The sequence below is a fragment of the Hippocampus comes genome, unplaced genomic scaffold (genome assembly GCF_001891065.2).
Source record: "Hippocampus comes isolate QL1 unplaced genomic scaffold, H_comes_QL1_v1.1 scaffold61, whole genome shotgun sequence".
NCBI lineage: Eukaryota > Metazoa > Chordata > Actinopteri > Syngnathiformes > Syngnathidae > Hippocampus > Hippocampus comes.
Window position 1 is genome coordinate 137,998 of NW_017805501.1, and position 26,554 is coordinate 164,551.

Consider the following 26,554-nt stretch of genomic DNA (forward strand, 5'->3'; position numbering starts at 1 on the left):
CGGTTGAGAACATCTCGGGGGGCTTCCGCCGACGGCGCAAACAGAGAGGTCGTCAACCCTTGCACCTGCGCCGCCTCGTAAGCGGGCGTCGGATTTGCGCGGTCGCGTCGCGAGGGAACAACGGGGAATGACTGCGGGCTCGTGACGAGGCTGGAAAGTGAGAGCTATTTTTCTTGAAGGAACGAGGCGCTAACGTGATAAAGAGAGGCGGATGACAGCGAGCAGCAGGCATCTCGTTTTCAAATATTAAGCGCAGACAGAGGAGCACTGTGGAGCCTTGACAAAATGTGTCAGGAGGATTGCGACGCGCACTTGTCTAAGTTCATACAATTCCATTTTTTTTTTTTTTTAAGATGCTGCTTTTGATAGACTTGAAACGGAAGACATTTTCGGAGGGGTCGGGTGCTTTTTGTGCGCCGGATAAAAGGTGCAAAAGGATCCGTGTGTGAAACTTGGCCTCAACACTGCAGGGCGAAGACGCTCCAGCTGCTGTCTGAGGTTCGACAACCCCCCCCCCTTTAAAAAAATACACAGCTTATGTGTGGCTCGTGTGCATACATATGAATCATCGCTGCCTAAATAAAAAAGATGTTCCAATTCAAAGGAGGCCAGAGAGGAACCTAATACGACTAAAAGTGAACTTCGGTTTGTGAAGCTAAAAGATGAGGCCTGCAACGTTTGGAATGAGGTTTCAAAAAGCTGTCGAATTTCTGGACCAACATTCCAGAGGGGACTCGTTCCAAAAATGCCAACAACACATAAAAAAGGAGCTTTTGCAAAAAAAAAAAAAAAAAACACTTAACCAAAAATTTCTTTCTGACTGAACTTGCCTGACAGGCAAACGCACCTGTCGCCGACACTCCACAAGTCCCAAAATCGACACTTCGAGAGGATTAACATTGAAGCTCCAATTAAAGACGTCGTCTTTACACGGTGTCCGCTTTCATCCGCGCCGTAACGCTTTGGGAGTACACACACAGCTTGACGCTTTGTGCGTCCCAGTGAGACCATTTTTGAAAGCCGCAAGAAACCGGTTGACGTTTCAGACGACGAAGCTACACTGAGAACTGCCTTGGCATCATCCCTATTCTCACACTTGTCATGCCCCCCCTTGCTTCCCTTGCTAACATTCCGATAGCAAGTCATCACGCCACATTTCTAACGCCCCCCCACCCCCGCATTTTTTTTTTCTTAATCTGTGACGAGTGAAAACAAAGAGGGATCACTGTGTCGCTTGAGTGAGAGCAAATATATGTTCGGGGTCACGACCTGTTGGGGTCTTGAGTGGGCAAATCAGTGCAGATAGCCGCGGCGGACATAGGTGGCCGGGCATCCGAGGATAGTTTATGATATGATGTGTCGCCTAAAAATCATGACAGAAGGTCAAGGCCAAGAAGCGGTAGGCTAAGACATCTTGAAGAACAATGAAACGACAAACCTCTGTCTGAAAACCCAGAAGCCCCACCCACCCCCACCTCCTAACCCCAGCCTTCACCCTTTTACCCCCTTGGCCTGAAGCTCTTGTGTTTGCAAACAAACAACGCCGCTCTTTGAAATCCCCACTGCAAACACGCTAGCATGACGGGACAACACCTCAGCGGAAAATCCACTTTCCGCCGGCCTGACCCCGACGAAGATTTCCTTTGTGGGCCTTCTCTGCCCTGTAATTGAGCATTCAGACATCAGCGGAGTCGAACAGTGACCAGCCGAGGTCACTTGGTATTTACACTTCAAACCCACAGCCTGAAGGCAAACACGCCGCAAACATTTTTTTTTTAGAGAGCAAAATAAAGAGGACGCCGGTAAATCGAGTTTGGTGAACTCGCTTGAGCAGACAAGCCATGCAGACAAAAGGGGAGGTAGAACAGTGATCTAATAAGTTTCAGGAGCCACTCGAGGGGGGACGGATTTAGCCGCGGCGACCACGTGGAAAAGAGACAACGGCACAAAGAGACACATTGAGCCGAGAGGAATACGTGAGAGAGAGCGTGAGCAAAGTACATTGAGACAGAAAGCAAATGAGGCGACGGCGTGTGACATCGGAAAAAAAACGAACGAGATTTCATTTGCGTGTTTGTCAACGACCGGAGCACTTCGCACATACGTTTGCCGTGACATCTGTTACAGTCTATCCGTGTAGCTCCTAAGTAGCAGGACCCCTCCTCCGGCTGAGTCCATCAAATGGGAGGTGAGAGGTTGTGTGCCGAGCAGTTCAGGGTCAATCGCCGGTTCTCGTCCCACTTTGATCTCGCAGGTGGGACGCCCTCGTTTCGGGATGCGTCCGTGCGCACCCATCGGGGGAAGAAAATCACCTTTCTCTGGGCTATCAGGTGATAAAGAAAATACCGTGCGTCGGAACGCCCACATAACAATGCCATGAATTGAGGACTCGGAAAGACACCGATGTGGTTCAGAAATGTTGTAGCACACATGTCTCCCCCCCCCCAAAAAAAAGCCCTTTGTTATATTTATGTTGCTACAGCGTCTTAGTGGAACTCCAAAATAAAGCACAAGAGGAGTGAAAGTGTGGATTGTGTTGGTGGTGGGGGTGGGGAGGGGGGGGGGCTATTGAGAGCAGACAAAAAAAAAAAGCTGAGCTATGCAACTCCTTGAAGAGGATTAAGAAGCAAACCAGATGCATGGCAGCCAATGACCCACGGAGGGGAAAGGGGGGGGGGGTGCATGTAGCAGCACGTCATCTTTCAACGGAGCCATAGAGAAGAGCATCTGAAGACAGTCAAGCATCAATCACTGCAAAGATATACCACACCTACACCAAGACCGCATGTAAAGGGGGGGACGGGGGGGGGGGGCGCCTATCAGGGGCATGCAATACAGTATTCCAAAATGCACGCTTCCCGCTGGACGAATGCGAACCAGACAAAGCAAACGGGGGAAATGAAGGCCTCGGGTTATGGTTTTGGGCTGACAGCTCGTTGGCATCGAGCCACCTGAGTGTGAGAGTCGGAACGCTTGATTTGCATAAATAACGAAAGGAATAAAACGGCAGACAGCGTCGAAGCCGCTCGCCAGGAAGCAAATTACAGCGGAGAGACCCTCAGCAGATAGTTATCGTTTCCTGAACCCCCCATCGCACCCCCTCGAATCTTCCGATGTGAAATTGGACCAGCTGAGATAAGGACGTGAACAAAAAGAACATACAGGCCTTAGCTATCGGGCTGCTCTTTTTTGACTCTATCTCCCGAGTACAGATGGGGCAGTGTTGTGGCTAGCTCAATGTGTTACGCGAGGGTATCTCAGGAGAGATAGCAGGGAATTCTGCAAGGGGGGGGGGGGATATTCCCAGGCCTTGTGAGTGCAAACACAAAAGCAGAAAAGGTACATAGGAGAAAGTGGTTAGAAATCATATTCTCCAAATAATTCCTAGTCAACAAATCCTGCCTTCATTTTCACTCTTTTACCCAGAGAGGCCAAAAAGGCATGGGCAACGACTAATGAACACCCCCCACCCCAGCCCCCCGCCCCCTTTGGGACCATCATGAGGTCACTGTTGTCAGGGATACACCGAGGGCTGTCAGCTGTTATTGACAAACAGGAGGGCAGGGGCTTTGAATCAAGTTGGGGGGGGGCTATAAGGTCTGGAACTATTGAGGTCAGCCACCCAATAGCCTCCCTCACCCACCCCGTAGACCCTCTGTGGGTTGTCTTTAAGAGTAATAAAAAGGACAGTCTGTCTTTTGTTTGAGACAAAGACGGAGAGCTAGTCACTTAGCAAAGCAACACCACGGCTCAAAGACCGTCAAAGACTTCCACCACCTGATGTGTGCATCAGACCGCCACTTTTATCTCCGCTCCAGAAGTTTTTTTTACCAGGCGGAATCCCGACCAAACGTAACCCCCAAGACGAAGAGCGCACGCTAGCGCCGTTGGTTAAAAGAAGGGTCATTTGTATTCCCGCAGAATGTTTCCCCATGCTGGCATTGCTCAGGAAATAGATGACAAGAGTGGAGGAGATCTCGCTGGGGTTGGGCTGTTTGCCCACTTTAACGGAGAGCAAGAAAGAGGGTGGGGGGCGGGGGTTACAAAGAAAGACAAAGGAGGTTGAGCAAGCAACTGTCAGGAGATGACTGGCCAGTTTATTCTATCGGGGTATTAGATTGATCCCGTCTTGACTGCCTGATTAATGGCGCTTGCGACACTTGCTTGTGTGTGCTTGTCAACGCCGCAGCTCTCGCCTCGCCGGCTGAGGCGGGGATGTCCACATGTTTGCGTTTGTCTAATCTTTAACTCTTAAAAAGCACAAAGTCTGCTTCCCAAGGTGAAAAACGACCGTTTCCACCCCCACCCCCACCCCAAGGGTCAGAGCCGACGCTTGGACGACTCAAAAAGTTGAACGCGAAACTCTGACCGCAACGACAAAAGGAGCTCGCCCTCCAACTAGCACGTTTTATTACCTCAACCATCGACCTTTACGCAACACACTGAAGCGGCTGAACCGGCTCACGTAAAGAGCCTGCAGCGGACTTCCTCATCTTACCGTCATGACAACAACAAAAAAAACTGTATCTGTATCGACTCGAGACCCTCGCCTTGAAAACATTTCAAACACAGTTTCAAAATACGGACAGAAATCACACGCACTGACTTGCACAAGATTCAAAAATTGTCTTACCGGTGACGGAGATGATCATGGGCGCCTCCAGCGGCCTGTTATTGTCCAGGGCCTTGTTGAGCCGCAGATGCCCCGTGTCCTCGTTGAGTAGGAGCAGACGGAGCTCGTTTCCAGATTCAAACGTGTACCGCAACTTATCCGACACGTCCGGGTCATGAGCCGGCACTCTCCCGATTATTCCAGATGGAAAACTGTTGGACTTGTTGGTGATGTAGTTGTTGAAGATGATGTCAAAGTCGCTCAGCACCGGCAGGTTGTCATTCATGTCCGTCAGGCGAATGTGGACGGTCGCCCGGCTGACGAGCGGCGCCGAGGTGGCCTGCACCACAATGACGTACTCCGTTTTGGTCTCATAATCGAGGTCGATGAGGGAAATGAGGTCGCCGTTGAAAATGTCCAACTCGAAGATCTCTGGAAAGTTCCCTTCAACTATTTGGTACATGATCTGAGCATTGGTGCCCTCGTCGGGGTCCATTGCCGTAATCCGGGCCACGACGGACCCGACGGGAATGTTTTCCTGCACGTCGATGAAAAGCTCATCCTTTTCGAACACCGGAGCGTTGTCGTTGATGTCCTGAACAACCACATGGATGGGAACTGCCGCTTTTAAAGGCGGCACTCCCCTGTCCACAGCAAAGGCCTTAAGGTCGTAAACAGGAACGTTCTCCCGGTCTAGTTTGCGAGAAGTTCTGATAATGCCAGAATACTGCTCAATGAAAAAATCCCCATCTCCGTCATCGCCACCCTGGAACGTATAGCTCAGTCTCCCATTCGAGCCGGAATCTCGATCGGAAGCAGAAATCTGGAGGACGCTGGTGTAGATGGGCGCGTCTTCAAACACGCTCCCCTGGTAGACGTCTCGAAGGAACTGAGGAGCATTGTCATTGGCGTCCAGGATGATGATCTCCACGTAGGTGGTGTCGGATTTCTGAGGGATTCCGTTGTCTTTGGCGATGATGGCCAAGGTGAAGGAAGCCTGGTCCTCGTAGTCAATCTCCATTTGGGTCGTGATGGCACCGGTATCTGGGTCTATTTTAAACTGAGGGACGCTGTCCTCCATAATGTAGGTGATGCGAGAATTTTCTCCCGTGTCTTCATCCGTGGCGCTAATCGTCACCACGGTGGATCCCACCGGTTGCTCCTCGCTGAGCATCACCTGGTAGTTGGCGCTTTGGAAGACGGGCCGATGCGTGTTGGCGTCCGTCACGTTGATAAACACCTGCGCAGAGTCCGATCGGGTTCCGTCGCTGGCCGTGACCGTCAACACGTACTGGCGCTCCTGTTTGTAGTCCAGGGGGAGGGCAAGAGTGACGAGCCCGCCGCCGCTCTGGCTCGTGATGGCGAAGCGGTTTCTGGTGTTGCCGCTGGAGATCTGGTAGGTCACCACACTGTTGACATCCCGATCGATGGCGGTCACCGTCAGCACGCTTGTCCCCACGACGGCGTCCTCGTTGATCTTCAGCGAGTAGACTTTCTCCGTGAAAGTGGGCACGTTGTCATTAACGTCGAGCACCGTGATGGTGACGCTGGCCGACGACGACATGACGGGAATGCCGTGATCCCTCGCTTCCACGCCGAAGCTGTAGAACTCGGTGGTCTCCCGGTCCAGTTCTTCACTGACTGTAATCCACCCGGTGCTGTTGTTGATGGCGAACGGAAAACCGGGAACGGTGTCGGTCAGCCGATATTCCAGCCGGGCGTTCTCCCCCGAATCGCCATCGACGGCTTGAATGTGAATGACGGAGTGGCCGACGGCAACGCTCTCCAAAACGGTTGCCTGGAAAGGTGTACTGACAAACATGGGAGCGTTGTCGTTCACGTCCACCACTTGCACCACCACCATCCCGGTGCCGTTAATCAGCGGGGGTCTGCCGCCATCCTGTGCCTTAATCCTCAGATTATACTCCCGAACCATTTCATAGTCCAGAGGGTTGATCACATCGATCACGCCGGTAGGGGAATGAATGTAGAACTGACCTTTGACATTGCCGCTGATGATGCTGTAATGAACTTTAGCATTGTTGCCCTCGTCTTTGTCCGTCGCCTCCACTTGAATGACTTTGGTGTTGATGGCCACGTTCTCTGGAACCTGCACGACGTACCTCTTCTCGCTGAATTGAGGGTAGTTGTCATTCTCGTCCTCGACAGTGATGTGGACGGTGGCGGTGGCCCGGCGGGGACCCGGCTCTTTGCCCTGGTCGTCGGCCTCCACTATCAGCTGGTACTGGGCCCTGGTCTCCCTGTCGGGACGCTCTCGGATTCTCACCAGGCCGTTCCGAGTGTCGATCTCAAAGACAGAGTTGACGCCGTCACCGTTGACAATTTTATAGATCATGTTCGCGTTAGCGGGGGCATCTTCATCGTTGGCCCGAATGGTCATGACTTCAAACCCCACTTCGACATTCTCCCGTATACTAACTCTGTATTCTGTCTGCTCAAACACGGGGCTGTGATCGTTGGTGTCGCTCACAGTGACAGTCAGGTAAGAGGTGGCGTATCTTCTCGGTGTGCCGTTATCGGTAACAGTCACTTTGAAGACATGAGTGTCTTTGACTTCTCTGTCCAATGCCTGAATGGTTGTGATGCCGCCCGTCTGAGAGTCGATTGTGAAATAGTCATTGGACCTGCTGTCAAACAAGGCTTCCATGGCGTACTCCAGCCTCCCTGCTTCGCCATCATCTGGGTCGCTGGCTTTGAGGCTGATGACTTGTGTCCCAGCTGGCTCATTTTCAGGCACGGACACTTGGTAGTTGAGGAGCTGGAACTGCGGCGACGCGTTCACTTGTCGCTTCCCTCTTCGCGGAGACTCACCAGTGTTTCCAGCAAGGGATTCCGATACGGATCCATCTCCAGGCACTTTTCCAAACCGCAACGTGAGCTGCAGGTTTAGCCGGCTGCCTTCAGAGGTGTGCAGGGGACATTCTAAATCCACTTCGGGCCGGGTTTTCACGTTATCAGAACACAAGTCATCAGCTAGAAACAAAGCTCCGTGTCTAAAGAGTGCAGCAAAATGTTGTCCTACGCACAGTGTGTCCAAAAAGTTTGCGCTCCTTGTTAAAGCGGGCAAAAGTTCTGCAACATTGAACAGCAAATCACTTGCGAGGAGGCAGGGAGTTTCCTCCAGATTTAAATTGCGCTTCATGTGGATGTCGGGCGTACTGTGAAACAACGTCTTTCTCTTGTATTTGATGAAGCAGTCCTGTCCGTGGACGAACACGTTCAAACGCGTTAAGATCTCATCACCAGAAGTCAACGAGGTGCTTCTGAAGTGCACGGGCGCGGGGTTCCGACGCGTGCGCGCACACTCCACAGTTCGGGACAGTTCAATAACTCCGCTCTGCTGCCCGACTCGGAAAAGACTCCGTGTGGGTTCGGGAGATAAATCCCTGTCAAGTTTGTGCGTCCAGCCCGGTCCGACGGACAGGTTCGCCAAGACGGTCCCGGGTAGCAAATACTCCGTGAGGTGAAGCTCCAAGCACGCCGCGGAGGGCGCGTTGAACAGGACGCAAACCCAAATCCACGCGCTCCACGGCACCATGCTTGGCAATGTAACAAATCCCAGTGAACTGCGGTCAAACTCATCCGAGGCAGCTCTCCCACTCCCGGAGTCGCGTTCGACTTTTAGCCTTCATGTTGAAAGTTTTTTAACGTGGAAAAAGTCCCAGCGTATCCATGGTGTCAGTGGGATCCACGGAGCGCACTCCGGGGCTGCGTCGTTTCAAATGAGAAATGAGCACAAAATGGCTCCGCTGCTTGCCTCCTCCACACCCTCCTCCTCCTTGAGGAGGTAATTAGCATAAACCTGCTGGGTTCCCTACCGGGATGCTTATAGAGGGGGTGGGGGGGGGGGTCCTCTTCTTCTCATGGAGATTTAGGAAGTGGCCCTGAACGGGTAACCAATGCGCACAAATGTATTTTCATGACAATAAGGTGAGGCCGCCTTTCAATTCCTAATGCACATTTAAAAGATCCTTGCTGCCTTTGTAACTTTCCAGAAACATCTAAACAAGTTATCCAAAGTGCACGGAGAAGAAAAGTTTACTCATTGAAAATAATTGCCAAGCAGTTGTGTTCTTTTACATTACTTACCGTGTGAATAAGCCAATTTATGTATCAAAGTATATATTTTTCAATTCATTTAGCTGATGTTGTCGTTCAGAAACTTGAATGTGCCATCCGGTGAAGCACAAAGTGAAATATGACCGAGACAACGCGTACTTACCATGTACAGTATTTGATTCCATCAGATTAAATATGAAATATGCACGAGAGCGCGCAACAATTGATTCAAACTTGGTTAACTCGTGTTACAGCGCCCCGTTGTGGACAAAGGCTGCACAACAACGCAAACACGCAACATTATTTTTTTTTAATAGTAGGCTGCATTACCTAACAAAAAGACAACGAAATCTGCAAAATATCAAATCTTCACTTTCCTAAACTAGTGGTTCATGTCACTTTTTTTTTCATTCCCGGAAAATACGAAAAACCGAACCAAATGATAATGGCAAGCTGACAGCTTTTGTCAAAAAATGACAAGCCAATATATTAGCAAGGTAATGAAATGATATTTAAATTTCTGAGTTTTGGGGTTTTCATATTCAGTTTCTTATGTACAGAAGATGGATAAATGAAGAGATATTATGGTTTAATGAATGCCACACTAAAAAAAAGCCTTAGTATCATGTAACTACGTAAGTTTGTTATAACAGTACATTTTTCACAGTACAACGTGCACGTATCACATTATTTCCATGCTTCTGCAGTTGGTGTCAATGAGGAATTTATCTCAAATCTGTTCTCTTCATTTTGGTGAATCTAATCTTGGCTCACGCCTCTTTCTATGACTACCTTTTATCTTCTCACGAGGAAATATATCAATAGCCATCATTATCATCAATTTCAACTCACAACCTGAAAGCATCCTGAAAGAATGTGATGAATTCGCATTCTAATGTGAAAAAGGTTTAGAACAATAAACTTGACATAATTACATGGTCCTGAGTTTTGTTTTTTTTGTTTAAGTGTGGCAGCAGTATGACAGCATGTAAACAGTATGTGTCATCCTACCTTTTTTCCCTGACAGGGACAAAACATGGTGGAAAGGCACAAATACTCATAGAACATTACTGCCTGGAGACAACAGGAGTAGCCAGAAAATATATTTTCAAATATCGTAAATGTATTAACCTAATGGGGTGGGGGGGGGGTAATTAGGTATCATACCACAGTGTTTGATAACTTGAGCAATTATTATTATTTTTTTTAAATCTCAAGGCCGTGTCATCTGACCGGTTCTGGCGTCTGCTCTTTATTGAGCTGAGTGGCGGCTGAACATTCCCGACTCCGCTGGATGGTGAAGTCACTGGGCCCCAGCTGGATGATCCTACCGCTTCCCAGGCACTCGTCGCCTTTGTAGAGCACTGCGAACTGAGAGAGGGCGTTTCGAAAGTACACGAAGAGAGTTGAAAAGTTCAATTGATTTTTTAAATTTTTTACCTGTCCAGGTGTCAAAGCTCTGAGCGACTGTGCCAGTGAGATCCACACAGAGCCGTCCATGTTGAGAGTCACTGTGCAGGGAGCTAGAAAGCATTCAAAACAGTAAGTTGAAGAAGGGTCTTGTCAAAGTATTAAATGCACACACTTAGTGGCATCTGGTGGATGAAGCGGAAGTGGCACTCCATCATCTTGGTCCGGGCCAGTTGGGTCGGCGGGTCCTCGGCGATCCAATGGAAGCGATCCGTCCGCAGGGTGTCACGAAAAAGAGATGGGTGATTGGTCGACGGCGCCTAACACCAAAGCCGTTTCAATGTGATTAGAAATTCGTCATTGCAGGCGTTCCTCATAGGTTGATGAAATTTCACGTTGGACGGCACTCAAAGAGTTAAGGTCGCTCAAAGCAGAAATCTTACCACCATCACATCGCCCGTATTGATATCCTTGTCCACCACAAACCAAGCATCCCTCTGTCCCCCGATCCGCGCCCTCTGGCCCAGCGTGAAAGTGAACCAGCCTTGACGGAGAGGTAAAAGGATGAGCCATTAAATTGGGGTTGCTGTGAATTCAAACTCCATGCCCACAGTTGGAAACATACCTTTATGTGTGCCCATGACAGTGCCATCCTCAATGGATACAAAGTTGCCAGGTTTTGGTTCAAGGTACTGGGGAGGGGGGACATTAAAAGGAAAATTAATTATCATCCCAGCCAAACTTCCTCACTCTTTGGCAGCCCTTATCAATTTCAACATCAACAAACTTACCTCCAGAATAAAGTTTTCAAAGTTCCTCTCACCAATGAAGCAGATGCCCATGCTCTGAAATAACAAGTTGGTTTTAAACACAAACATGGTTCACACGTAGATGCTCTGATTTTGAGTCACCTCTTTTTTCTTCAGTACATGGTGAAAGCCCGCTTCAGCCGCCATCTTTTTCACAAAATCCTTGGTGAGGCCAGCGAGAGGGAAAATGGTCTGCCGCAGGGCATCCTGGGAGATCTGGCTGAGGAAGAAGGTCTGGTCCTTGACGAGGTCGGCCCCCTTGTGCAATCTCACCGCTGGGTAAGTGGGAACAGAAATGCCAGTGAGACAGATGAGGAGAAATTTGGTGTAAAATTGCAGCGTGAAGACAACACGTACGGTTTCGAAACTCAAATCGATTTCTAAAGAGCACAAGGGGCGCAGTTTTGGGGGTCTGCTGGAAAACCTCTTCGTCTTCCTGGGAGGTCCTCGCGTAGTGGCCGGTTGCCAATGCATCAGCACCTGCATCCATGTCAAAAAGCAACAAGAAGATCAAAAAATTTGTTTGGACCGGTTTGTTTCTTTTTTAAAAATTTGATTTTGGAATCGACGAGTTAAAAATAATAACTGAATGGGGCTGAAGTAAATGTGGCCCTCGTGCCCAAAAAGGTACAGTAACTCACTCCCCTGTTGTAGACAACAACATACCTAGCGTTATAATTGCGTACTTGTGGAAATGGTTGAATTTGATATGCTTGTTGCAGAGTATATCTGGGTTGGGTGTCCTTCCTTTCTCGTATTCCTTTAACAGATTACTGAAAAGGCGCAGAGGACCACAATTAGTTGGGAGAGAAAAAAAGGAGCTTATTACAAGTATGAGGACATTTTTAAATACCTGAAAACCTCGTGCCAGTATTCCTTAACATATGACACTTGATGGAAGGGGATGTCGAGCATCTGGCACACTTTGTAGGCATCCTCACAGTCCTTCTCTGTGGCGCACACGCCATTCTCATCCAGGGAATCCCAGTTCTTCATGAAAACTCCGGTCACATTATAGCCTGAAATAAGCGACAGTCAATATTTAGTATCAAAATGATTCAAATGAAATTAGGATTACTAGGTTTGCGAACTTGGGTGTTGGGTGTCTCAATGGTAGTGGTGTACCTAATGAAGTGGCCTGTCATTGTACATGTCAATGAAACTTCGACCAACCTCTTCTCTTCAGCAACAAGGCCGCGACGGAGCTGTCGACGCCGCCCGACATGGCGCACACGACGTGCCGTATAACACCCATCTTAATCGCTAAATTCCCTTCACGGACCTATTAGAAAGTAAAAGAAATTATTTTAAGATTACATATTCGTTCGTAACATGATTGTAGTCCGTTACGGATGAACGGTCCGACTTCAAACGAGGGTGCGGAACTTTTCTTTCGGAGGGGGAATTAAATATTGTAACACCGCCACGGAGCTGCACATATGTGAGTCTTTACGCGTAAGGAGAGTTCAATTTGAAGAATTTTGACACACTTGCCGTTTTAATTTAGGTTTTAATGTTCACGATGATTTCTCAACAGTTTAAAAAAAAATTCCGTGTTAAATTGGCGACAGTGGCTTCAGTCATGATTTTTGAACGTTTTATAGCTAAGCAAATATGTTTTTCTATTGTTTTGAATAGATGGGTGAGGTGACTGCAGACAGTGTCACCCTGGATCTTCTACTGGAAGCCAGGAAGACAGTGCGGAGAAGCCCATTGGATGTCATCAACACCCCCATGATCCCCTGGAGCCAGACCACCCTGCCTGTCAACAAGGCCCATGGTATCCATATTAAACTGGAGAACATGCAGAGAACAGGCGAGAAAGTGCTTTTTATTTCGACGTTATAGACTTGAGTGGAAACCCCCTCGCCCAAAGAATATAATAAGATGACTATATTTCAACTGTCATTTTGAATTAATTACAGGGTCCTTTAAAATAAGAGGTGTGGCCAATCAGTTTGCCAGGAGGCCAAAGGGCGGCAATTTTGTCACCATGTCTGCAGGGAATTATGGGAAGGCGTTTGCATATGCGTCAAAACACTACGGGTCTAAAGGCAAAGTGGTGATGCCCGAAACTGCCCCCATGTCCAGATCCGTCCTCATACAGGTCAGAGGTCATGCACGCACATGCAAAAATCAGTACTTTACTCACTCTTGGGTTTTTTTTGTTTTGTTTGTTCTCTTTAGAGTTTTGGTGTGGATGTGGAGAGAGTTCCTACTCCCTGTCTGATGGATGTGGTGAAGCATTGTGTTCAGGATGACGACATGACTTTCCTGCACTCCTACGACGACCTGGATCTTATAGCAGGACATGCCAGGTACTCTCAAAATAAACCACATACAAGGGAATAAAGCTTAACTGTGTGTGAAGTTTGGGTCTGGAGGTCCTGGAGGTGGTGCCTGAACCGGATGTGGTGGTGGTATGCTGCGGAGGTGGCGGGCTTCTGGCGGGAGTGGCTGCTGCACTCAAGCTGTCAGGATGTGACAAGACCAGAATCTACGGTGTGGAACCAGAAGGAGGTAAGAAGTGTCGTCCAATTTTTAAAAATGAGCCATGTCACTGATGGAAATGCTTGACTTTTAGCCTGCACCATGTATAAGAGCTTCATAGAGAAGAAGCCAGTGGGCATGGACACGAGCAGCATCGCGTCAGGACTCGCGCCACCATTTGCAGGTCGTATCTTACCATATATGATACTATACCTGCTCAAAGTATCTTCATACCTACACTGAAACGATGCCATGCGGAAAAACCAAACCATTCGGATGATATTCATGAAAATTAAGACTTACGAGGCATAATTTTTCTTCACGTGGCCATCATCAGGCACGTTGCCCTACGAGCTGTGCCAGCGCTACGTGGAGGAAATCGTCCTGGTGAGCGACGACGCCATCAAGTCGGCCGTGTCGACCCTGTACCGAGCGGGACTGGTGGTGGAGCCGTCCGGTTCGGCCGCCTTTGCCGCCATCGCTGCCGGCAAGATACCCCGACTGGAGGGGAGAAATGTCGTCTGCATCCTCAGCGGGGGGAACATCGGCAAGGACGAGCTTGCACACTTCCCAGGCTGACAGATGTGAAATTCACTCCATAATAGAAGAAGAAAAATCACTGACATTTTTTTAAATTTATTATGTCTTTTTTTCAAGAACACTTTTTAGAACCAATAAAGCAACTTTAATCTGTCTCACTGGCGTTTTTGTTTGCATTGAGACAAGAAAGAAAGTGTATTCTGGACAAGAGGAAACCCATTAGCCAATTTTTGTTTGCATTGAGACAAGAAAAGTGTATTCTGGACAAGAGGAAACCCATTAGCCACATTTTAAGGACAATTGGAAAGACTGGAATGGAAAGACTGGGGACTGATTAGAGCTACATTACATCCTTAGTGGCCATTCTGCATACGACTGCATCCAAAAGAGTGCCACACTTTTCCTCCCGAGGACTGACCTTGTACAGCTGAAAGACAAGCGAAATGGAAATATGGGTTAGATCCATTGTAACAATTGTGTCCATTGTTGGTCAGCACCTTTTTAATCTTTTCAAGGTCTGATATGGACGACAAATCATCCACTGGAATCTGGACTCCGTCCACTTTGGTCAAAATGTCGCTCATGAGCTGGGATTCTTCTTTGTTGTGGACCAAGACCACCAGGACTGAATTGTCACCATCTGAGATCCCAAATCTTTTGAAGGCTTCTGAGATCTGTGTCAAGGAAGTATTTGATCAGGTCAAAAATGGCACCCCCACCCCCCACATATTTAGAAAGGCAAACTTAAATTACATTATTAGTCGGTGACAGGTTGAAGATGATCTCTGAAAATAAGCCTCTTGTCTTCATTTGACTCTGTTTCTGTAAGTGCAGCGCTTTATTTGTGGCCACCAACACTTGGAAAGGACTCACCAGCTAAAAAAAAAGAGGAATTTCAATTTTAAAGCTGAATGACACACAAATTTCCCAAAAATTCTCCAAACTACACTCACCATATTAGCCTTGATCAGGGCACCTTTTATTATCCCCTCTACAGCGTTTTGCCGTAGCTCGGCGGCATTTTGGACCTCTTTAAAAAGAATTTGCGTCACCGTGAGGTCGGGGAAAAGCTCCAACGTCTGAGATAAATGCATTTTTAAACCATTAATGGGCACATGACAGGAGAAAAAACGACGTCGCACATGTGAGAAAGCTGTGAGCGGGGGAACAAAAACACTGCAACACCAGAAGGACGAACTTCGGAAGAGCTACTATACAAATGTTTTTTGGCTCTTAATTTAGAAATTTATTTTATACACAAATCTAGGATTTTTATCGTGCTTGGTTATTTGTCTTTATTAAACTGACGGCGAGTGCACCAAACGTCGATGAATGAACTTGTACATGTTGCCACATCGGGCCTATTTTCATAGAGGACCTCTCGCTTTCAACAGTAACAGCGCTTCCGTTTTGCATCTGCAACCTAAACAATAGGCTACCCATCGATTGTTTTTACGTGCTTACCAATTGCGCATGTTTTAGTAATGCAGGTTGAACGACAGGTTAGCGGCTTTAACAGTTAATTTCCAGTGGAATTTGCGTTTTAAATCGCGTGCAGAAAATGGATAAATTTGAAGGCTACATCTTCACCGCGCTGTGCAGCACCAACTTTCTGGTGTCATGCCTGCTCTTCTCCAAAGTCACCCGTGAGCAACGAGAGCCCTACATGGACGAGATTTTCCATGTGCCCCAAGCTCAAAAATACTGCGAGGGGAAATTCAACCAGGTAAATAAATCCTCTTCAATGGCGTAGTAACTAGCGGATTAGCCGACGGCGCTAATCCGGAGACAATTAGACGGTCTGATTTTAGTCCCTTAATTCGATGCAAAAATATTCTAATTTTAATCATTATACCAAAGTGACCACTTGATGATATTGTCGTCATTGCATCATTTGAGTTCGCAGTCTCAGGCACGTTTAACCATAAAAACTCAACATTTGTACACTGTACTACTTTTCTAATGATGCAGTTGTTTTTTTGTATTCATAAATGACCTTGACATTCCTCTTCAGACTGCAAAACAAACAAAAAACAAATGCGAATGTAATTATCTATTATAATTGTATAACATACACCTACAGAATTATGGACTTATTTCTCATGTTACGTCTAAGTTACTAATCATAACCAGTGATAAAATCTCATTGACAAGTTCCCCATCTTAGCTTCCCTTGAAAATCTACATCCCAACTGTATATATATTTTTTTGCGCAGTGGGACCCGATGATCACCACCCTTCCGGGCCTCTACCTGGTCTCCGTGGGCATCATCAAGCCCGTGGTGCGATTGGCCAACATGAACGGCGAGGTGGTGTGTTCCACGGCCATGCTGCGCTTCATCAACCTCCTCTTCAACTGTGGCAACCTCTACCTGCTCTACCGGCTCATTTGCAGGCTGCACCCGAAAGAGAAGGTGAGCCTCAAGTCACATGACTTGGCCCACGTCAGACTGCTTGTTTAGGACTTTTGGAATCCTAACATTTGTCTGTTGTCTTCCAGACACGAACGGCCGCTCGGCGCATCCTCTCGGCGCTGTCGCTCTCCACCTTTCCCGTGCTCTACTTCTTCAACTTCCTCTACTACACGGACGCCGGCTCCACTTTCTTCATCCTCTTCACGTACCTCATGACGCTGCACAGCTGCCACAAGGCCTCAGCGCTGCTCGCCACCTGCGCCGTCCTCTTCCGCCAGACCAACATCGTGTGGGTGGCCTTCTGCGCTGGCACCCTCGTGGCCGGCCACATGGACGACGCTTGGAAGGCGGCGCATTCCAAAAAGTCGGACGACAGGTCAGCGGCGTTTCAGGTCCCATTTTCCCGAAGCGGCGCCAAACGAGTTGTGCTTTTTAGTGTGAACTTTTTCACTTCTGCTGGACACATAAAAGCGGTGCTGATGGTGGCGTGGCCCTACGCTTTGGTGGCCGCCGGCTTCCTGGCCTTCGTGTGGCTGAACGGCGGCGTGGTGGTGGGCGACCACGCCAACCACGAAGCCTGCCTCAACTTCCCGCAGCTCTTCTACTTCCTCTCCTTCTCCCTCTTCTTCTCGCTGCCCGTCTCGCTCTGTCACCACCGCGTGCGGCGCTTCTTGCAGGCCATGAAGAAGCAGCCCGTCCTCTTCCTCGTGGCCACAATCGCCTCCGTCCTCCTGGTGTGGAAGTTCACCGCCGTCCACAAATATTTGCTGGCGGACAACCGCCACTTCACCTTCTATGTGTGGAAGAGGTTCTTCCAAAGGCATGAGGTGCTGCGCTTCCTCCTGATCCCCGCGTACATTTTCGCCGGCTGGCACTTCCTGGACTCGCTCAAGTCGCGCTCGGTCTTCTGGAGTTTGGCGTTCCTGGCGTGTCTCGTGGCCGCCACCGTCCCGCAGAAGCTCCTGGAGTTCCGCTACTTCATCATCCCGTACCTGATGTACCGCTTGCACATGCCATTGCCGTCCCTGCCCAGACTGGCGCTGGAGTTTGCGCTGTACACGGCCGTCAACGCCGTCACCATTTACGTATTCGTCACCAAGACGTTCCAATGGCCGGACAGCGCCGCTACACAGAGGTTCATGTGGTGAACTCTAGGGAGTTACCAGGAGATTGTGAGGAAGGTCAAAAGGTAATTCTGTAATCTTGAATGCCGTACTGCATTGTATGTAAGGAGGACATTCTGTAATTTATTCCGGGTGGCTTTTTTGCGATTACGGAGACTAAATGGATTTTTTTTTTCTACAAAATTTGTAAAGTCAGACTTTTTTTTTCATCCTAATGTGTTGATTTTTGAATTTGTTTCCCAGTATGTCAATAAATTTTGTGCAAATTCAGTGTTAAAGGTTTTTGATCTTCAAACTCTTTCTACCGACAATTTTTTCTGTCCAACTACTGTAAATGCTTCCTTATGATTGTTGTCATGAATAAATAAAAACGAATAAAATACATTTTACAACTGTTTCTTTACTAAGCTCTTATGTTTGATTACATTTCATCTATAGTAGTATTTCATAAATGAAACACTATGCAACGCTTCTGGTAAATGAGTACCACAATGAGCCACAAGGCGGTGCTGTTGTGCAAGGATCGGTAAGTGAACAAGTACGGTCAATGCAAAATGTGTTGACTTTCCTTTGTTGTGGTAATAATTTTTTATGTCATATGTAAAGCGATCTATTGCAGCTGGTGTGAAATGCCCTATACAAATAAAATTATATGATATATTCGTCATTGATAGTGTAGTAGTACACTTGCCTGACTTGCGTGCGGGATCCCGCTTAGCGACGGTGTGGATGGTCGTCCGAACATCAGCTGGGATCGGCTCCAGCACCCCCATGCGACCCTGGGCAGGATAAGCATGACACGTACAGTACAAGTAGGAACATTGCTTCCTTTAACACATTCACTAATAAAGCACGCAGGGAACTATTTAAGGACATTCTATAGTAGCTCATGTAGGTCCCCGAACACACCACTTACGTGTCATCTTCCAGCCGTGATAAGAAAACAATTGCAGCATACAAGAAACTGTTCTATTTATGAAAGAAGCGTGGGAGTACAGCGGGTGGAGAAGCTAAATGTTTTTTTTTCCCCTTAATGGCACAGTAATTATAAAATCTGCCTATAGCCATTTCAGTCACACCGCCTGTCAGGAAAAAAAAAACTTGGAAAAGGGTGTGGAATAATACCAACAAAAAAAAAAACCCTACAGTCGTGATTCTTAAAATTAAAAATCTAGCAGGGTTTTCCTTTGTCTTATTTTTGTTCAAATTCCTGGGCATATATTCAAACGAACTCCCAACTTTAGCAGCATCTTGGCGGCGCGTTGCTAGGCGACAGGCCATGTCAGGAAGTGACAAAGCGCACATAATTGCGCCCCTGCTTGACAGACAAGAGTGCAGTGTTCATTAGACTCAGTCAAGACATCACATCTTAAAATACATTTTAAAAAAAGTCGTGACATGACCTTTTGTCTACACTAATCACCATATAATCATTCCAGTCAAGAGTTTAAACAATTAAGGAGCCATGGCATCAGTCTTTGGACAGTAATGTGTTCATTTTAAGAAATCTCTCGCTTCTTTTCGTTTGCACTTAATGAGCAGTCCTATTCCTCCGTGGTCTTTGTGCTTGTCGAGCCTGAAAAAACACATTCCACCCCCCCCTTTTTTTTTGCGTCAGATGTTTGATTGACAGCGATATTAGCACCTTTCGCTGCGCTACGTGTCCCCCCCCCCCTTCTTCCCCCCCGGGCTCCTCCATCAATCCAGCCATCTCCTCCCCTGGCCTCAAGGGATGCTGGGAAAATGGAGCTATTTATGGCAACCTGAGGCACTCGAGTTTGGTGTAAATACACGTTTGTGTGTTACACACATTTTTTTGATGAGTATGTCACGATCGTGCATGGCGCAATGTTGGCTCCAATGTGATACCAGCGTAATGATAACGCACCGTGAGACCGAGTGTCACTATTGCGCTAAACTAGCAGTGGTTCCAAAGTAATGAGGATAGGACCCGAGTTGCTGATGATGTAGTGGTACACCCGTCGGACGTGTGCGCGGGCGGGCTTGGGATCGGTTCCCATGGAGTGACGGTGAGAATATGGGTGCGAATGGTCGTTTGTCCTGCGAAGGACCGGCGACCAGTTCAGGGTGTAGTCTGCCTTCCGCCCGAGGTCAGCTGGGATAAGCTCCAGCGACCCCCGTGTGGATAAGCGGATAAGAAAATAGATGGGATATGACCCAACACGGAAGGTTAAGATTTTGGTCTCTAGCATGCGTGGATTTCAATTTAAGTAGCGCGCGCGATTACTTTTGCCACCTTAGTACAAGTGTTGCTTCTTCTTTGGACGCCGTAGGCAACTAGCGCCACCTGCATGCCATCTGGTGCTTCTCCAACAACTCTAGTGTTACCTAAATATAAAAAAAAAAAAAAACATGTTAGCAGTGTATTAAATGTAACAGGAACATAACTGCTGAAATCACCTATTTAAGTTTGCAATTTTGTGCTACGGTAAGCTAATCAGTATCTCACTCATCTCAGAACTACCCGCTGAGTTATTGTGAGCCCAATCCACCTCCGACGGAGAAACGCAGAGTATTTTGGTACTTTTGGTCTCACGGGGGGGCAGGGGGTGCGTTTGCCTTCCCTCTAATTTGAGTCTTGAAGCAGGCGTCGACCTCAGTCACAGTTTTTCATATGAATATTTATTTAAAAATCCATAGTTCAATACAGAAATAGTCATCTATCATATGTAATAAGACAATCAGTGTTCAGCCATGCTTTCTCTGATTATGAATCACTGTTAATGAAAAAAATAAAAATAATAATCATAATAAAAGACATCCACCCCTCCAATAATAAAAAAATAAGTCCAAAGAAATCACATCAGAACGCAATAGTCCACGGACACAAAATCATTTCTCCAGAGAAGGCATCGCACAATTTCCAGAAAAAAAAAAGTCAGTTAAGGCCATGTTTGTACAATTACTTTTCATATCATATACTTCCAAAGACACCGTTGTAGTGAACCCGAAGGAACGGGCGCATCCTTTGTAAAATCGTACATGCAAACATAGTGCACATTTGTTTCAAAGATACGACGAGCACACGATCGTGTATTTGGATAGCTTTTCAGTAAACAAAGGTCTTTTTGTGTGTTGACGCCTCACGTCGTCTCGTCAAACACCGGTCGAAAGGCAACACACACCCGCACACAAACACAGAAGTTGCGCTCGTATGGATTCATAAATGACACGAACAGGCTTTGCCATTTATGTTCATTTGTTTTGAAAAAGGACTGCGTGAATTTGTTTCGCATTTCTGGAACCGCGCTGTGGATTTGTGTCAACTTTTTCTCTTGATATACTACTACATTCATGTCAAAAGTACGCCAACGATGGCGGGTTGCGGAAGGATGAGCGGTTTTGTATAAGAACAACAGAAAAGCTTTTGAATTGGATTTCGTAGCTCATTTTTGGCAATTTCCGTTCATCCGTTTCCTGCTTCCGATTCGCTTTGGCGAGTGCTGTTCTAATCAAAACAAACCAAAAAAAATAAAAATACAGATAACAAACGCACCCCCCCTTCCTCTTCGCCCTGACCACAGTCTGCTTGTACCGGACCGAGTGCGGCGTCGACATACGGGCATGCAGGTAAAAATCACTCTGTGGCCTTCCCACCCAGTGACAGTAAAAATAAAGTCCACTCTGAACCCCCGTGGCAGCGGATCAAAAACAAGAGCTTTGCCGAGCGCTGTTAATGAGCTCCCTTATTCTGACCTGCCGTCCTAATGATGTGTCCAGCTATACCTGCAACGCAGTCGGGGGACCAAATCCACGCGCGCAATATCCACACGGACACGCACACACGGAGGCCTCGACTGTGCGTCAGCCACGTTTGACACTGCTACAGGAGAAGAAAGCGTGTCAAAATTTGGCGAAGGTTCACCACCGTTTGCTACCACTTCATCATCGATATAAAACAATAAGGAGCAATGTGTGATGCTTCGCGAGATATGTCGTCTTGGTCGCACGCGCACGCACACGTCTATATCATTTTAAATGGAAATACATGAGGTACTTCAGATTGCCAACGGGATAACAATAACGTCATACAATGACGGATTCCTTCGCAGAAATGGAGAATGCCACCTAAAAATGTTGCATTCTTTGTCAGTTTAAATACGTTTTTTGTTTGGTTTTTGGTCACATCATGACAATCGATATTTCACATAGTTCATACGCTGCTCAATCGCTTCACATTCAAGGGAAAAGAAAAAAAAAGTTTTCTTTGTGGGAGGGACAATAGACAAAATGTGTATTTTCTTTGCGTTTTTGACCACTGGGCTCTTTGTGCTCAAACAATGTTTGTTGGAGAGCAGCTGCTGTCTTTGTTGAACATTTGAAGTGATGTTCAGACGACACAACAACAACACACACACACACACACACACACACACACACACACACACACACACACACACACACACACACACAAAAAACACACACACACACGCACACACGTATGTACGTACAAACCCCCGAGCATGTGGGCATCACTGCCAAGGCCGAGAAGAGACAGAGAGCAACTGTGTTTCCATTCATTAAGAAAATAATGGATACAAATAAAAGCAAAAATTCCACACAAAGATTTAAAAAAACAATTTTTCCATTGGTTAACAAGCCGCAACGAGTTACTTTTGAAAGGCAGAAAAACACAGAAAAAAAACGTAGCGAGAAGATACAGACTATGTTCTTGTTTTTGTAAATATTGTCTTTTTTCTCAGAAAAAAACACTTTATTCTCATGACAATTTGGATTAAGAATCTGAATTTGTAATTGCACCATTACAACTTCTTTTTTTTTTTTTTTTTTACTTGGAAATAGGCAACTTTGTAAAATTCTTATGGCATTTACGGGGTAGACCCGGTCATACATTTTACTTAATTATTAGTACATATTCCTCATAACAAATCCAATACGTCAACTGTGGCCTTAACTAAAGAGGTATCGTCGTCTTGAACTCATTCCCTGCCATTGACGGTCACAGACGTCAAAGATTCATTTTTACTGGGCTGGCAGTGAATGGGCTTTAAAAAGGCAAACTAAACACGACGGTACGTGTCACAAATGGACAGAAACGCAACGGAGAGCGGGGACACTTTCCAAGGAAGACCGACGCAGACAGAGAGGCGACGGGGACACCTCTGCATCGCAGCACGCACACGTTCGCTCACACTCAACCCACCTCGAGACAGACGCATGGTTGGAAGAGGTAGTGCAGGGCCGCTATATGCATGCACGTGGTCCGGGCTACACTCATGCAAAAGGGTTCATAAACACCAGGGGTACAGTAGAGTACAGTACAGCACGGTACGGTACGGTACAGAAGGGCTACCAGGACCTGCACTGCTGCTACCTGACGCACATGTCAAGAAAGAGAGAGAGAGAGAGAGAGTATCACAAGCTTGATATTGAAAAATATAAAAGTATGAACAGTAAAAATTCTTACTGTAAACAGTGGGTTAGTTTGCCGGCCAAAAGAGACAAAGAGGTTAGTTATTTACAGCTGAAATTAGTGTGCAGTTTTTTTTGTATCTGGGGACATTCCTTTTTTTTTTTTCTTTTAAATTCAAAAGAAACCTGCTGCTGCTTCTTTGCTTGTCAACATCCAGCTTTTTTTTCCCCCAGGATAAAAGATTCCAGGCAGTGATTGGAATGCTCGACAGTGGAAGTAAACAGATTGGGTTTCTTCAGCCCAGTCCGCTCTCCTGGCTCTGCATGCAGCTGTTCCAGAACACGAAGAACGAGCACAGGGATCCACGTCACACGAGCATGGAGAGCGGCTTCAAAAATGGACTCTGGAAAATTCAAAAAAAAAAAAAGAAAAAAAGCTTTGTCTTCATATTTGTGTTTGGAGGGGCTGTCCCGGAGGCGTGTAGGGAGGCGGGGCGGGCGCCGGCTTGATCCCGCGGGTCCTCATGTAGGAGAGGAACTGGTCGGGAATCTCGGCCAAGACGTCTTTGGCGAGGCGGGCCATGCTCAGGATGTGATTCCCCGTCCGGTCGATGTAGTCTCGGAATGGGACAAACTGGGAAGGAGAAGAAATGTGGTGAAACATCTTGAAGATCCTAAAAGCAGATGATATACAAGTCAATGAACGGACTTGGTAACCGAAGGAATTTCAAGGTCCTCTTCCCATGTATTTGATGTTATTTTTTTTCATCTTGAATAGGTCAATTCGTTTCATAGAAATTTTCTGGATCAAGCACACCAGTGGTATCGGTTACATGGTATCGGTAGTAGTGAATTTTTTCTTTTGTCATTCTTGAGGATTCGGACTACATACCTGGACAATGTCTCTCTCTGCATATCTCCCTCGGGATGAAATTCGGACCTCGTCGCCATCTAATTCAATCATGGCTGATGACGAGAAAGTGAAGGGAAAAAAAGAACAATTAAATTCTCACGGCCTTGTCAATCAACCATTTCAAATGCTTTTCATACCGTCAAATTCGGCAGGTCCAACCCCCACGATGATGATGGACATGGGCAGGCAGGAAGCCTGGTCGACACGTGGAGAGAAAAACAAGTCTAAATTCCAAAAGTACGTGTGAGCCGGAGACGTGTGAACGCGTGCGTTGGGACATCTTAGGGTATGACGTTACTAATAATGCACCCTGAGCTCAGCAGACAGCCACCAAATGGCCAGCGAAGTGTGCGGAGCGACACGTTGACCTCAGGCTACGGCGCGGTAGATGATCTTATTTTTTGATGCTCCTGCGTAAAGGTCACACATCAGGCTAGCCGCCCTCCGCGCTCGGCCATGCTTTCTCCTCGGAGATGGGCTTATTTATTTATTTATTTATTTATTTTAAAGAAAATATTATATCCCCTCCCCCTCAACCACTATATTCGACAAACACGCTAGGTTCCCTCCGGAATTTACAACTTGACAGTGATGGAGGTGATTGGACGGAGGGCGAATAACAGGCGGTCAAAATGCAGGAGCAGGCGCTGCAAACATAACAAAATATCAGTCAAACCCTCTCTTGTTGCATCATTAATGTGTTTGCGAGGCGAAGAACAGCGCTTCAAGGGTGACTAATATGATTCATATGGAAAAGCAACCGTATATGAAATGTAAATATATTCATGGTCGTCATCGCCGGAGAGCCCAAGTCGAAAAATACAGACACCGACACCCCACCCGTGCGATGGCGAGAAGACCGCGGTGTGCGAACGCCGCTCATTTACATCGACGTTGAGCAATCATTTCAGACTTTGCGCAATCTCCATGCAAGCGGCGTTTTTGTGGAGAAAAAAATAAATTCTTCCCAGGGTCCAGCTCTTGCTATAGTATAAGTAAGACAGGTTCTTACATTAATGATAGACTCCTTGGTCTGGGCCATGTCTGAGATGACGCCGTCCGTGATGATGAGAAGAACAAAGTACTGCGACCCATCCTTCACGGATGCCGCATACCTGTGGCAAAAGAAAAACACAGAACAGTGAACGCAGAACAAAAATGTCGGCCTTTTTATTTCCATCCTAGAAATAGGAATGAGACATTCATATGCTCTTAGATTTCATTTTACCTCCCCGCTGTCATGTAATTCCTAGCTCGTCTCGTTCTACTGCAACTACCTCCGAGTCGATTCCACAGCTCAATAAGGCTTTTCGCTTACTTTCGTGTTAATACGACCTTTTGACTCAAGGCGGTTGTTTGCACACGCAGTGATGATTTAAGCCACCTCTGAAGCACTTCAGATTATGCCCCATTATGGTTTGTTCACATTACTCTCATTTCAATAGGGAACAATTATTTGAACATCACCTAATGTTGTTTGTGAGGTATTGTTTATTGTGCCTTCTCCCAGCTAGTGGAAGCGCATTTAATTATTCCGTCTGTCATTATAAATTGTTTCCATAGATAAATGAAGACATCGATACATTTTGCAAGAAATAAATCATCATCTTGGAACTAACTAAGCCTAACTGAATTAGTGCCCACAACAGTGACGTGAGAAGCTATTGGGTGCAATTAATGTGCGGATGTAATTAACATTTACTGCGAGTGCATTACATTTTCATAACTTCAGACTGCAAAATAAACAGAACACTAATGATTTGCTTTTCTCATCAAGGTTCCCTGAAGCAAAAACGATGCTCTCAAACACAAAATGTGCCATCAAAAAGGTTCCCTCTATGTGTGTGAGGGTTTTTTTTTTTCTCCATTTCACACTTACCTACCCGGAAATATTTCCTGCAAAGAGCTTATTACAGACCACCTGACAGCGCATTATGAGGGAAAAGTACTCAGCGTGCCTTTTACCTTGATGTGAAGTCTACAAGGGCACTTGAGTGCTGTACCTGGCTACATGGTTCACCACAGGGGAAAAGTTGGTGGGTCCGTACAGTTGCACTGACTTCAGGCTCTGGTAGTAGGCTTCCATCACGCCATCTATTCCCGCACAATACGGGTTCTGCGGGTTCCCGTTCTACATAGTAGAGAGTAGACATTAAAAAAAATGTTAAATGGGGTTTTGATTTTTTTTTCCCTCATGACATGGTACTTCTAATTGCTCTCACCAAAGCAAACTCGTGGGAGATCCGCCCATCAGGCGGCAGCTTGGCACCAAAACCGAGCGCGGGGAACATCTTGTCGCTGTCGTAGTCCTGAATGATCTCGCCGACCGCCTTAAGGGCCATGGCGTAGGCGTTGAGCTGGTAGGGGCTCATGTAGTGGAGTGAGGTGGGCTGGGCGGGGTTACCTGGGGATGAGAAACGAGATTTGTCATTGTCACAAACATTTTTATCAGAATCATTAAACTCGTCAATTCTCAAATATTATAATATGAACAATTTTAAGTCAAATAATTTTTGATTTATGCAATATTTGAATTTCTTGAGATGGTGAATTTGGGTTTTTCATTTGCTGTAAGATATGATGATCAGGAGTCTGCAAAATGCAAAAAATATTTCTCTCCGTGTGGAGTGAACCCATTTGAGTTTTTTTTTTTTTTTTAATTCAACACTCGACGGCACACGGGGTCACGCACGCTTGTCAACAATCGATCGAGTGCTCCCCGCAGCACAGTCCTCATGCGGGTCCTCCAAATGCGTGTTTACCAAAAG

At 46.8% G+C, this 26,554-nt stretch overlaps 6 protein-coding genes and 1 long non-coding RNA gene across 15 annotated transcripts in view; 2 read left to right on the forward strand and 5 right to left on the reverse strand.

The window, feature by feature from the left end:
* LOC109520129 (cadherin EGF LAG seven-pass G-type receptor 1-like) overlaps nt 1-8,909 on the reverse strand; it is a 33,655-nt gene extending 24,746 nt beyond the window's left edge. For all 4 annotated transcript variants that reach the window (XM_019877110.1, XM_019877109.1, XM_019877108.1 and 1 more), the window contains exon 1: nt 4,634-8,909. In XM_019877110.1, the coding sequence (XP_019732669.1) occupies nt 4,634-8,171 (3,538 nt within the window). In that variant the 5' untranslated portion in view covers nt 8,172-8,909. The remainder of the gene's footprint in view (nt 1-4,633) is intronic.
* A 175-nt stretch (nt 8,910-9,084) lies between these two features.
* trmu (tRNA 5-methylaminomethyl-2-thiouridylate methyltransferase) lies at nt 9,085-13,347 on the reverse strand. 2 transcript variants are annotated; one of them, XM_019877119.1, is made up of 12 exons: nt 13,272-13,347; nt 12,085-12,193; nt 11,765-11,930; nt 11,578-11,684; nt 11,269-11,391; nt 11,014-11,186; nt 10,894-10,947; nt 10,728-10,794; nt 10,546-10,646; nt 10,278-10,422; nt 10,133-10,215; nt 9,085-10,063 (listed from the first exon to the last, which is right to left on the reverse strand). In XM_019877119.1, exons 2-12 carry the CDS (start codon nt 12,164-12,166, stop codon nt 9,917-9,919), a joined length of 1,248 nt encoding a protein of 415 aa, XP_019732678.1. In that variant the 5' UTR covers nt 12,167-12,193; nt 13,272-13,347; the 3' UTR covers nt 9,085-9,916. The 2 variants fall into 2 exon arrangements, with proteins under 2 accessions (XP_019732678.1, XP_019732679.1); XM_019877120.1 differs by lacking the exon at nt 13,272-13,347 and adding an exon at nt 13,064-13,080.
* LOC109520137 (L-threonine dehydratase catabolic TdcB-like) lies at nt 12,220-14,096 on the forward strand. Of its 2 annotated transcripts, none has more exons than XM_019877121.1 (7): nt 12,220-12,366; nt 12,550-12,727; nt 12,837-13,018; nt 13,099-13,229; nt 13,283-13,431; nt 13,496-13,585; nt 13,739-14,096. In XM_019877121.1, exons 2-7 carry the CDS (start codon nt 12,550-12,552, stop codon nt 13,978-13,980), a joined length of 972 nt encoding a protein of 323 aa, XP_019732680.1. In that variant the 5' UTR covers nt 12,220-12,366; the 3' UTR covers nt 13,981-14,096. The 2 variants fall into 2 exon arrangements, with proteins under 2 accessions (XP_019732680.1, XP_019732681.1); XM_019877122.1 differs by having other exon boundaries at nt 12,220-12,352.
* An 84-nt stretch (nt 14,097-14,180) lies between these two features.
* Nucleotides 14,181-15,142, reverse strand: tprkb (Tp53rk binding protein). 2 transcript variants are annotated; one of them, XM_019877127.1, is made up of 4 exons: nt 14,895-15,142; nt 14,815-14,817; nt 14,439-14,615; nt 14,181-14,368 (listed from the first exon to the last, which is right to left on the reverse strand). In XM_019877127.1, the coding sequence occupies exons 1-4, from the start codon at nt 15,033-15,035 to the stop codon at nt 14,282-14,284; spliced, it is 408 nt and encodes a 135-aa protein (XP_019732686.1). In that variant the 5' UTR covers nt 15,036-15,142; the 3' UTR covers nt 14,181-14,281. The 2 variants fall into 2 exon arrangements, with proteins under 2 accessions (XP_019732686.1, XP_019732685.1); XM_019877126.1 differs by having other exon boundaries at nt 14,695-14,817; nt 14,895-15,140.
* Nucleotides 15,143-15,298: 156 nt separating this feature from the next.
* On the forward strand, nt 15,299-17,876 carry alg10 (ALG10 alpha-1,2-mannosyltransferase). The gene is made up of 3 exons (XM_019877118.1): nt 15,299-15,667; nt 16,158-16,355; nt 16,442-17,876. Exons 1-3 carry the CDS (start codon nt 15,503-15,505, stop codon nt 17,501-17,503), a joined length of 1,425 nt encoding a protein of 474 aa, XP_019732677.1. The 5' UTR covers nt 15,299-15,502; the 3' UTR covers nt 17,504-17,876.
* A 16-nt stretch (nt 17,877-17,892) lies between these two features.
* On the reverse strand, nt 17,893-21,876 carry LOC109520140 (uncharacterized). The gene is made up of 3 exons (XR_002169117.1): nt 19,965-21,876; nt 19,737-19,828; nt 17,893-18,258 (listed from the first exon to the last, which is right to left on the reverse strand). It is a non-coding gene; the product is annotated as an uncharacterized LOC109520140 (long non-coding RNA).
* A 197-nt stretch (nt 21,877-22,073) lies between these two features.
* The window catches only part of LOC109520133 (copine-8), a 32,876-nt gene continuing 28,395 nt past the window's right edge, over nt 22,074-26,554 (reverse strand). For 2 of the 3 annotated variants that reach the window (XM_019877113.1, XM_019877112.1), the window contains 6 exons: nt 26,009-26,190; nt 25,790-25,917; nt 24,799-24,901; nt 23,924-23,981; nt 23,766-23,839; nt 22,074-23,507 (listed from right to left, as the gene is read on the reverse strand). In XM_019877113.1, coding sequence (XP_019732672.1) covers nt 23,319-23,507; nt 23,766-23,839; nt 23,924-23,981; nt 24,799-24,901; nt 25,790-25,917; nt 26,009-26,190 — 734 coding nt within the window. In that variant the 3' untranslated portion in view covers nt 22,074-23,318. The remainder of the gene's footprint in view (nt 23,508-23,765; nt 23,840-23,923; nt 23,982-24,798; nt 24,902-25,789; nt 25,918-26,008; nt 26,191-26,554) is intronic. The other variant, XR_002169116.1, reaches the window with a different exon arrangement.

Coding starts and splice junctions, on each gene's coding strand:
- trmu (XM_019877119.1), bottom strand. CDS start 12,166: ATGGGTGTTATACGGCACGTCGTGTGCGCCATGTCGGGCGGCGTCGAC. Junction 11,187..11,268: donor TCGATTTGAGTTTCGAAACC/GTACGTGTTGTC, acceptor CCACTTACCCAG/CGGTGAGATTGCACAAGGGG. Junction 10,216..10,277: donor CATCCACCAGATGCCACTAA/GTGTGTGCATTT, acceptor AATGCTTTCTAG/CTCCCTGCACAGTGACTCTC.
- LOC109520137 (XM_019877121.1), top strand. CDS start 12,550: ATGGGTGAGGTGACTGCAGACAGTGTCACCCTGGATCTTCTACTGGAA. Junction 13,230..13,282: donor CTTATAGCAGGACATGCCAG/GTACTCTCAAAA, acceptor CTGTGTGTGAAG/TTTGGGTCTGGAGGTCCTGG. Junction 13,432..13,495: donor CGGTGTGGAACCAGAAGGAG/GTAAGAAGTGTC, acceptor CTTGACTTTTAG/CCTGCACCATGTATAAGAGC.
- tprkb (XM_019877126.1), bottom strand. CDS start 15,035: ATGCATTTATCTCAGACGTTGGAGCTTTTCCCCGACCTCACGGTGACG. Junction 14,818..14,894: donor CCCTGATCAAGGCTAATATG/GTGAGTGTAGTT, acceptor CTTTTTTTTTAG/CTGGTGAGTCCTTTCCAAGT. Junction 14,369..14,438: donor ACCTTGAAAAGATTAAAAAG/GTGCTGACCAAC, acceptor CTTGTCTTTCAG/CTGTACAAGGTCAGTCCTCG.
- alg10 (XM_019877118.1), top strand. CDS start 15,503: ATGGATAAATTTGAAGGCTACATCTTCACCGCGCTGTGCAGCACCAAC. Junction 15,668..16,157: donor GCGAGGGGAAATTCAACCAG/GTAAATAAATCC, acceptor TTTTTTGCGCAG/TGGGACCCGATGATCACCAC. Junction 16,356..16,441: donor GGCTGCACCCGAAAGAGAAG/GTGAGCCTCAAG, acceptor GTTGTCTTCCAG/ACACGAACGGCCGCTCGGCG.